The following is an 11,856-nucleotide window of genomic DNA, read 5'->3' as shown; positions in this document are numbered from 1 at the left end:
GCTATTTAGGATGACCATCAATAACTTCAAAGCAATTATATCTGTTACAATAATTTGAACGAACAAGAGATAATCTTATCTGTTGATTGAATTGATCATGAATTTTTTTTTTTAAAAAGATAAATTAATTATAGTTAATCTCCATTTTTATATTTTATTCATTTATCTATCTTCATCGACTTTATTATTACATTCTTTATTATTTTCCTCATCCTATATCCTAATAATTATAGTAATTCCTCAAAACTCTACGTGCAAGTTAGTGCGTCACTTATAAGAAGGGAATGAATAAGAGAATGATATATAAGTTTAGTATAGTATCCATTCATCAAACTTGTAATGTTGATTTTTTTTTTTTTTTCAAAGATGTTTGTAATAAAAATGAAAATATATTAGTACAATACATTACATTGGTACTTAATATACAAATCGCATATTTCATAACCGTTTAACACAATATATAGTTACAATTCACAACTCACAATTGGTTTTTCATATATAAATAAATATATATGAAAAATTAAAATCAAAATATTCTTTTTCAAATAAAATTCAAAAAAAATTTCACACTGATAAATATATGTATATAGTAAAGTGTTATACACCACAATGTCATATCAATCCAATTGAATTAGAAGTTGTTGCCTTGAAGATGTAGTTGATTATCAACTTTCACCATCCCTAGAGCTCGTATGTCATCCCAACTTTAAGCAATCGCTTACGAGGAATGTCGAACATCTTATCACTTTGTCGTAAATTCTTCTTCATAAAATTGAAAGCAAAATCAATCACAATCCTCTTTCCAATACCAGATGATTTGTTAGCTGTTACTTCACTTTCACCCATCATGTGTACAACCCCTGCATTCCATGCTTTGTCGATCACCTCGATATCTTTCTCTAACACTTCCTCTTGAGCCCTTGTCAACACATGTTCGTTACCATCACCATGGTGAATTTGGTCGCTTTCGTGCTCTTGGACTTGTATGCTTTCGGGGTGATCCTTTTGTACATAAACCCAAAATTCGTCCTTCATAAATTCCTTCAGTCTGTCTATTAACAATCTCTCAAAAGGTTCTTCCTCATTACGAGCATCAGTATATCCATACCTTACCACACAACGGAACACATAGAGGTCCCTTGGGTGGACTCTACGGAAGAGAAACCGTTCCTCTGGTGGAACTGTACTAATAGGCAACGACTTGACTGATGCAAAGACAAGTACAGAGTGCAAAACAGAGATGTTCTCCACATAATGACCGAAAATAGGAGGGATTCCATCGACAAGCTCGGAGTAGAAGATTGCTAGCCCAGGGATACGACTACAATTACTTTGATTAACAAGATCCCTAAAAGTACTGGGTGAAATTTTGTTGTCCATCTCATAGTAGTACTTCTTTCGATATACGTAGTTCCATATGACCATAAGGGCAAGAAAGACACTTGCTAGTGCTATTGGAAAGTATCCACCATGAGGAAACTTGTAGAGCACCGAACTCAAGTAAACCAACTCGACTGACCAAATGCAGCACGCGTATATGATGGCTACTGCTATGTGTTTTTTCCAAATAACGAGTATAACAAGGATCATGAAACCTGATGTTATCGTCTCAGCAAGTGCAACAGCAATGCCTGTCATATGAGTTTTTAGTTACTATATGAATCTTATAACAAGAAAGAAAATTGAAGAAAGAATTAAGGTAAACTTACCATAGGCATGACCAATATTTTCGGTTGTTCTAAAAGCTAGTGTGACACCTACACAAGCCAACATAAGGAAGTAATTAATCTCTGGGATGTAAACTTGGCCTTCGTATTTGGCAGATGTATGAACGATTTGAACACGAGGGAAGCATCCTAGAGCAAGGGATTGTTGGATGATAGAGAAAGTTCCCGATATCATGGCTTGACTTGCTACAATTGTTGCTAAGACAGCTATGACAAACATTGGCCAGTACAATGGGCCTGATAAAACAAACCAAATTAAGGTAAGATATATGTTAGATGAATACACCATTCATAAAAGCATGTTACTATAATCACTATTCTATACAAAGTACATTGTTATTTACAATAAATTACATGAAAGTTAAGATCACTAGAAGAAAAAATAGAGCAACCATAATTCACCTGGTATGCATTCGTAAAAGGTATCTTTAACTAGATCTTGATTCAAGCGAAGGAATGAAGCTTGCCCCGAGTATGTTAGCATAAGCGCGGGATATGTAACACAAGACATGCTTAGTTGGATTGATTTAACTGAAAAATGTCCAACATCAGCAAATAATGCTTCAGTCCCTGCACATACAAAGACGGTGTGAATTATGTAGTAAGTAACAAATAAAGTGATGTTAGCAACAATTTATGTAGCTAGAAATATTTAAGATCTTGTAATGTTCATCTTTTACATGTATGTGTATGTTTGTTTAACACAAGACATAAAAATAACGCGTCATGCAACTAAAAGAACATAGTACTATAAATTAAATCGCGAGTAAGTAGAGATATGACAAACCTGTGATACAAAGGAAGACACCACCAAGGGAGATCCAAGCATCTCTACCATTCCTTTGAAAATACTGAATAATGTACCATGGATTTACAGCCTTAATAACAGTAGGATCATATTTTATGAAATTGTAGACACCAATTCCAGCATTAAATGCAAACCATACAGTTACAATTGGAGCAAAACTATATCCTACTTTATCAGTCCCAAATCTTTGAGCTGAAAATAGTAGAACCAATATGGCTATTGATATCCAAACAACTCTTCCTGCAAAACAAAATAAAAAATATTGTTCATATGCAATATATAAATAAAGAAATCTAGTACATTTTCCTATATATGCAACCCAAAATTCCTAATTTATCAAAAATTCAAAATGGGTCATACCAGCCAAACATATAACGACATTATTCACATGCTTCACTTTGACTATTATTTATATAACGATGAAAAAAAGACTAGAGACTATACCTTCAGTAAAAACAGGCGAAGCTCCTTTTAACCCACTTATAGCTGATAAAACTGGAGATTAAGAAGTAGATTATCATTAGGGTGATGCATAAAGGTCACAAGTTGTCATAAACAAATATTATTGTCACAATTATACACATCATTTTTTACGTCCATATTGTCAACATTTTAGATTATTTTAGCGTTTTTTGAAAATTCTTAGCTTCAACTATTATAATTAGAAACGTTTTAAATTATTGAAGATATATAAAAAAAATAAAAAATAATAATAATAATAATAATAAATAAATAAATAAAAAGGACAAGTAAAGAAGACGGACAAAAGAAAATTAAATCATACATTAAACAGATATATTTTTGTTTATAATCTTTAGAAATAAATTAATTTTTTATAATCCAAACTATGTCAAATTAATAGTCATTGTCACAAGTGAATCATTTTTCTAACAAGATACGCCTAGCGAAAAGAAATTGTCCAAATTTGACTTTTATTAAGGTTAAGTATTCTAATTAAGACAATTAAAAATTCATTTCTCATAGATGATAGCTAAAATATTTAATATAATGATATTCATGACATATACATATATTGGAGTTTAGTGAAGAATGAATTCTACGATTTGAAATTATGCGCACCTATATTAATTTCAACAAGTTACGTGTAGTATCTCTTAAAAATAATTAGTTGTTTCTTCAACCTTCACTAGTTAAGATTTTTAAAATATAAAAATCAAACCACTAACTAAAAGTCAGACGACATTTATAACTGAACGAGGTAAATAATATAACATAACTTTCCCCTAAAACTGTTACAAATGCAGGTGGGAGATAAGTTTGATTTGAATAACTTAACACATCGTTATTTGTAATTGACTCGTACTTTATAAGGAAAGATATAAAACCTGAGATAGATGGAGTGAGGACACCATCACCAATGACCAAGGAAGTAGAAAGCATAGTAACAATCAAAAGAATGTACTTGGAAAGCTTGTTTTTTTCCAAGAAGGTTTTGAGCTTCAATGATACACCTAATTGATTGCATTTGGTTGGCAATTCAAGTTGATAGTTCGATACTTCTTGATCTTCAATTTGTTGACTAGGTAGTAAACCAACCTTTGCATTTCGACATAGAAGAGAATACAAGGCAAATGTTCCACCTATAGTAAAAACAAAGAAACATAACATAACTTAATTAATGAGACCTCTAAAATCTTACAATCCTTTTTGATAGATTCGGATTTGCATTATTACGATATACATCCGATTGTATCATAAAAAATTTATACTAACATTTTTTTTTCACATTATACTCCTTCAATTAGCAAAGAGCCAAAGAATGAGTGTGGATGTATACTGTGGACATTGTTTAAATGCTACATATACTACTCGAGAACATACATGATGCACATACTTAAATTAAAAGAATTTATTTATACTCCGTGTATCATTTTAAATTTAAATCTTATTTTCACTTATTTACGGAGTATCTTATTTTAGAAGAAAAAAAATTCATATACGTTGAAACAAAATAAAAGCAAAAAAAATAATCTCAAATAATTAAAAATTCAGATAAAATAAAATAAGTTCAGACAAAATAAGTTCAAAAATTTTAAATAAAATAAATTCAAAAAAAAATAAATGCAGAAAAATAATTTCAAATGAAATATAACAAGTTTAGAATAAATACGTCTATAAAATACACATAAAATAAGTTCAGAAACAATAAATTAAGTTCAAATAAAATAATATAAGTTCATTTAAAGTTCAGATAAAAAAAATAATTTCATTGAAGTTCATATCAGAACATATGAATTTTTTTTTTTTTTTTTTTTTACAAAATCAAATAGAGCTTTACTCCATACCAAACAAATATAAGTTCTCAAAGAAAGAATTAAAAAAAAAAAAAAAAAAAAGTACTCTCTTTTTTTATTGCAATGTTTGAGATTTTACACTATTTATATGCTCTCTTTTAAACGTTTTGCGTGTTTTATAAGTCAAGAAAAACATAATTATATGGAATCTATCTAATTAATTTTGTCTCAATAGATGCTTTTACAATATAATTTTTTTAAATTTAAACCAAAAAATAATTAAAGATATTAATGATCTGAAATGCTAAATGACAAGTGTTAAAACTATTACATTGTAATTCTAAAAATGAAAGAAGTATTATACTATAAAGAATTACTACGTACTATAGTTTATAATTTGCTGCGAAATAGTATATTAGAAGAGATTCTTATATACACATAGGCATCTGGGTATAAATAATCTTCGGTTGGTGAGATTGTATGGTCGAGGAGTGCTAAGATGAACTCGGTCTTATTGAATATAATAATGATTGATTAATGATTAGATTAGAATTAATTTTAGGTGGATACTACTACTAGTACAAGGTTATACAAATAAATGGACAAAATTGCTTACGCATTTCTCCAATGCCGTAATAGCTTACTACTGTAGTATAATAATCAATAATGCCACTTATAATAATTTATTTAACATACGAAGTATATCTTGAACACTTAAAATTGCTTTTGGAATATTCTTTTTTTTATTATTATTATTTGAAATCCGCTTTTGGAATATTCTTAAGCAATGTTACTATGCTAATCATTACATTTACTCCCTTTGTTTTTAAATAATTGCTCCATTTTTAACTTTAAAACTCATTATCGAAGAAAATACATAGTAACCTAATTGGGTAATAGGACGACCATTTCAATATTACATTTCCATGCGATCGATAAAATCTTTAATTAACTAAAAATGACGGAAAACCCGGTCTGTTATTTTGGAACAAAATATTAATAGTAGGAAAAAAATGTGGATGTTTGAAACTTGATTATTAAAATTTTTTTGACAAAAAATAAAGTTGATTGATTTGATATATGAAAAAAAAAATTAAAAAAAAAAATTGACAAAGGTACTTAAGATTTGAGATCAAATCCATCAACCTTTTTATATGAAAGATAAAATTGAAAAGGGTACTTTAATTTATTGTTTAATCGCAATCTCTTTTAAGATATTCTAATATCATCAAAAAAAATAAAAAAAATAAAAAAAAATAAAAAATAACAAGATGAATCTTAATAATCTACTTATTATAACTTCTAAAATTTATCATCAACATTGTGTCGAGATTTGAGAATCATAATTGTTGCACATTAAGAAGTAAGACAAAATTTAAGAAGTAATTAACTTGTAAAATGATCTAGATTAGATAGGCCTATATTATATAAACCTCTTACTTTTCATGAATTTTTTTTCTAGGTGATTAAGATCCATTTCATTTTTTCTATTGCTAATATGCTTTAAAAAGAAAAATGTACATAATAATTCTCTACTTTTTCCTGTTATATACGATGAGAGATATAAAAAGATCAACCAACAAGCAATATAAGGTAATGTTGCAATTGCAATAATAATTTTGAAACAGTCTTAAAAAATGTTGCGATAGTTATAGAATGGATGAATTATTACCCTTTCCATTGTCATTGGCCCGTAACACGATGAAGACATACTTGATAACGGGGAGTAAAGTAATTGTGTAGTATATGAGAGAAAGAACTCCCAAAATATCATCTCTATGCTTAATTCCGCTAGTGAAGGTGCTTGCATAAACATAAAGAGGCGAAGTACCAATATCTCCATATATAACACCGAGACTTTGAAAGGCCAAAGTTAGCACCACTGCCCAACTTGCATTCTGTTCAACCCAAAATCACAAAAAAAAAAAAAAAAAAGAAAAAAAAAATTATTAGATCAATATTAAACTATTAAAAAAATTAAGAGAATTAACTACGTATGAGAACTTTAAATCCCCCTTTTGTTTTGCAATAGCGTAAATTGGGAGATTTAAGATTTGTTTATGATAAACTTTTTTTTTTTGTGTCTATATTCAATGATTAAATATGATATTTTTACTCAAGATTCATTACAAGCTAAGTTTACTACATATTTCAAATGCATTGAATCTTGATTTGCCGTGAGTATCATATGGTTAACAGTTTGTTAATCCAATACAGTATTACAATATGATAAACCCTACTTTATAAATTTTCTAAAATGATACGGAGGGAGTATAAATTAATACGCTTTGTCTACCAATCAGCCATGGGCACATGCATGCTACATTACAAAAATAAATACTAGCTTAGTTGATTACAAAAATAAAACTGGGATCATATCCCTTCTACATCACTACTCTTGCGCCTCTCTTTGCAACAAAAAAAATCAAAAATACATATATCCTTTAATCAAGCTAATTTTTTTTTTTTTTTAATTCTTTAATTTAATCATGGAAAGAATCTCATATTCGTTAGAATTAGATAAGGAATATTTATGTCTTATGGGTAGGGGTGGCAATTCGGGTCAGCAGGTCGGGTTCAGGTCAAATTTCGGGTTATGCTTAGAAACTATAAAAATAGTGTAAAACTTAATATAATTACGAAATATGAAACTTGGGTCAAATCGGGTCGAATTCGAGTTGTTCGGGTTCGGTTCAGGTCAGGTCAGGTTCAGATTTCTCTTAGTAACTTCGGGTCGTGTTATCGGGCCGGGTCAGGGATTGCCAGCCGTACTTATGGGTAGTTAATATAACATCTAATTTGCTTTTTTTTTTTTTTTTAAAAAAAAAATAATAATAATAATAATAATAATTTTTCATTTGGGACATTTAAACAAGCCAAAATTTATTCTTCAAAAAATCATACTTCGTATTTTAATGATTTGTGAATAACTTTGCTCAATTTGGAAGACAAAACACTGGTAAATGTAGTGTACGGTATATTATTATGAACTTATAGTTAACTTGTAAATTTTCTTAAAAAAAAAAACAATAACTTGTAAATAGGTGATATTTATATGATTATTTTGGATGATTAAACTCTATATATTTAACACTTTTGCTTACACATACATGATAATTTAGTAATACAATTATTGGTTTATCTATAAATCCAATTTTAAGTTAGTAAATGCTACATCTTATAATTTAATTATTGAATTAAAATTTAAATAGAGTTTTATTATTAAATTTTATACGGGGTATTTATTTTTTTTTATTTTTATTATTTGGCAATTTCATTCTAATTACTTCACATTTAAAAAACAGAAACTCAGTTTTATCAAAAAAAATAAAAATAAAAATAAAAGACACAGATACTCAGAAATAACAAATATTAAATTTTTTTAGATGCATGCATCATGAAGCTAGCTTCTCCAATAGTTCAATTTATAATTGTTACATTATTTGTAGGCACCAACTCACCTATTCCTAGTTTTCAAAAAAAAAAAAAAAAAAAAAAAAAAAAAACTCACCTATTCCTAGGTTTCATATTCTTAATTTCCTCGAACAGAATAATACCGAATCTTTATTATTCAATATTAATCTACTTGTAAAGATTAGTTAAGGTACTAATTAAATATATTAGTCCCTACGTTCGAAATTAGATCTTCTCCCTAAACTTTCTTCGATATTCTATTACAACCCTTGACTTTTACAATAGCTCACCTTATTTTTCAGCCAACAAAATAGCTCAATGGTAAACATTAAATCATAATGAACATTTTGATTTACGACCTTTACAACTATAACACTACAAGTTTAGTACGTGCTCATAGAAACCCTATAAATTAAACTAGTCCAATGATACAGTACAAGTTAAGGCGACATAACAACTAATTTTGAAAGAATCCTATAGAGATGTAATGATGCATACCGTTGTGGAATGCCCTCCTGCATGGTGGCCTTTGACATTAGAGGATTCAAGATCAAGGGAATCATGACGACGCAATCTTGTCGTCTTCCCTTGACCCTCATCAGAATCAGGATTGCTGCTTATGTTACTCTTTGGCATTTACAATAATTTTTAGTTTGTATTTTTTTTTTTCAGGGTTTCGGTGTTAAACACTAAAACATGGGAAGCTACTTAGTACTTACAAACTAGGAAGAAGTAAAGGAAGAAGGGTGATGAAGGGGTTTATAAAGAAAAGAAATGTGGGGCCTAAACGTAATTAATTATAAATGCTTAATGATTCCACTAGATGCGGAGTTTTCTTGGCCTTTTGGCAGATTTCACGAGCCGTAGTAATTTTTAAGGTTGTTTTAATACAATTATTGAGCATTTTTAAAGTAAACTTAACTGCCTTTTTTAGATTACTACGATATGAAATAAATTATGCATATCAGTTTGTCTTCTATGTTCTCTATTGAATGTTACATTTTCATTTTCACATTTATAAATGAATAATTTGACAATTAAAATTTTGAACTACTACGTAAAAAAAATAAACTAATTTTTTCCGATTAACTCAAAATAAGTTAAATATTTGTTAAGCTAAGAATGTTTGATAAATGATATACAATCGCCCTAAAAAAAATCATTGATAAATTGTGTTATGATAATATCATCGAACTTTCTTCCTCCATTTTCCTAAATTCTACCAACTTTCAGTTTTTATCCATTTTTATAAATTCTACATACTTTTACGGAGTAGTTCATTCCTTTTATGTCAACCTTTAATTTTTGTTCATGTGTTATCATCATCCATTTCACTTTTTTTAGTTCAATTATCTAATACTTCTCTTATTCTTTATCTCTCTTCCTAAAAGCAAAAATACTTCCATGAGTGATCCACTTTTGTTGAGTTCTTCTCATTTTTATTTTTATTTTGCTACAGTAGAGTGTCTGAGTAGAACTTAGAAAAGGGAGGTAGCAATTATTAGGGCGGTTATTCGGTCCAAGAAACCGAAGACTGGACCGATTAAGCTGGGACTGCATTTGGACCGGACCAAAAGAAACGGTCCAAACTCCGGACCGGACCGCTTTGGACCGATTTAAGAATATTTTTAAAAAAAATCTAAATTTTTAATAATTTTATGAAAAAGTCAAAAAAAGTAAAGGAAAAACTATATTTTAACGTCTTTTTTATATGTTTAGTACAAAAAATCTCATAAAATTAAAGTTTTCTAAGCTTATTAAGGATAATCTTAACCATTATTTAAGGTTTCATGCATAATTTTAAGCAAAAAAATCGGTTCGGTCCAAGACCAGTTTTTATAGAACCGAACCGGACCAAAATAATAAATTTCTAGACCCGAAGACCGGACCAATTAATTTGGTCTGGTCCGGTCTGGTCTAGTCCATTTTTTAGGTCCAAACCAATTTATGAATACCCCTAGCATATTATGATCTTTTTGCGGACTGAAATGACACACTTTAAGGTCTTTAACTAAAATGTTGCAACTAATAATGGACCGAGTGCAATTAAAAATGGACTCAGTTAGTATTTTATATGTTGCCTAAAAACAAAGTTGTACACCTTGATAAAATAGATGATTCTAATGTAGTATTATGACTTTTGACTACCACAATTTTTTAAAATGGATGGCTGAGATTATTTGTTTTTGATTTATTTTTAATTAGTAATTTTAATGAAAAATAATTTTTTAACTATTTTAAATATATTTTTATCTTCCATAAATTAACTTCTAATATTTTTTGAAATTTTGGAAATAAATATATATATATATATATAAAATAATTAAAACAAAATTTTTAATTAAAATTATTAATTAAAAATAAATCAAAAAACAAATAATCTCAGCCGTCCATTTTAAAAAAAATTGTGGTAGTCAAAAGTCATAGGAATACATTAAAATTTTCATGATAAAACTGTCCAAAACTCTAATATATAAAGGAAAATGCTATTATAGCCCTAAGGACTATGTATAAGAAATTAAAAGTGAAAAGTATTAATGAAATATATATTAATTAATTACACTGATTTACGCGTAATTTTATCATGTATTCCTAAACTAATACCAAACAAAGAAAGATATTTAATACTTATTATTTATAGCCCTAAATGCTACATAATACATATAACATTACCCATATATTAATACGGAGTAATACTTGATTACTTGCTACAAAAATTCCCTTACAATGGACCACATTCTCCTAAGAGGTCGATAACACCAGACACCTAAGGGATTATACAATATGCCTCTTGTAAAGAAAAACAAATTGTTTTTTTTTTTTTTTTTTTTTTTTTCCAAAAAAACTTTCTTGTCACTTTTGATGTACGAAGGATTGACTTAATCGTACAAATTTCATTAATAATCGTACAAATTTCATGAGCGAAACTAAGTCCGACAGTAAATGGTATGTATACACATTACTTGTACAAAACTATAGGTCATATAGAGTCAAAGAATCGTTTATAGGTTGGCAAATTTATTTATGAAATCGTAATTAAGATTATTATAGTACAAAAAAACCAGTTGAGCATTTCAAATCTAAAATCATGTCAACATACATAGCTTAGGAAACAATAATACAAATGTATACAAGTGTATACATTTATTTAAATTATCTTAAAACTAAGGTATAATAGAACTTCTTCAAAAAAAAAAAAAAAAAAAAAAAAAAAAAAAGCCTAAATCACAATATCACATAAAACAAACTTCCACCGCTATTTATTTATTTATTTTTCCCATGAGCTACAACTTTACAAGTCTACATTTCGTAAAAAAAAAAAAAAAAAAAAAAAAAAAAAAAAAACTTTACAAGTCTATAGGAGCATTAATTACAATCTCTATAATAAAAGTCAAGGTGAAAGGAGGGGAGAGATCGTTGTATACACGGTGCATCTAATTAAGGATATATATTGTTTGCTTATTTTGATGATTATTGTTCATTTAATCATTAACTAGTTATTGGGGTGGGCGATGCCCCGGATCATTATAAATTTATTACTTTAATCGAATTATATATATTTTGGCTTGTTTGTCCCTGAGAGCTTAAGTGGTATTTTTTTTTTTTTTTTAAGATGATAGCTTAAGTAGTTTATTGTTTGTATGAGCTAGTT

The 11,856-nt window shown here is 28.3% G+C and overlaps 1 protein-coding gene across 1 annotated transcript; it reads right to left on the bottom strand.

Moving 5' to 3' along the window:
• Positions 1-376: 376 nt before the first annotated feature.
• LOC110710365 (potassium transporter 5-like) lies at positions 377-9,343 on the bottom strand. The gene is made up of 8 exons (XM_021888654.1): positions 8,703-9,343; positions 6,463-6,688; positions 3,882-4,136; positions 2,980-3,030; positions 2,515-2,775; positions 2,130-2,297; positions 1,710-1,964; positions 377-1,631 (listed from the first exon to the last, which is right to left on the bottom strand). Exons 1-8 carry the CDS (start codon positions 8,838-8,840, stop codon positions 682-684), a joined length of 2,304 nt encoding a protein of 767 aa, XP_021744346.1. The 5' UTR covers positions 8,841-9,343; the 3' UTR covers positions 377-681.
• Between the last annotated feature and the right edge of the window lie 2,513 nt (positions 9,344-11,856).

This window comes from Chenopodium quinoa, unplaced genomic scaffold, assembly GCF_001683475.1.
Source record: "Chenopodium quinoa cultivar QQ74 unplaced genomic scaffold, ASM168347v1, whole genome shotgun sequence".
NCBI lineage: Eukaryota > Viridiplantae > Streptophyta > Magnoliopsida > Caryophyllales > Amaranthaceae > Chenopodium > Chenopodium quinoa.
Note: the sequence above shows the minus strand (reverse complement) of the source record. Positions and strands in the feature narration are given on the sequence as shown.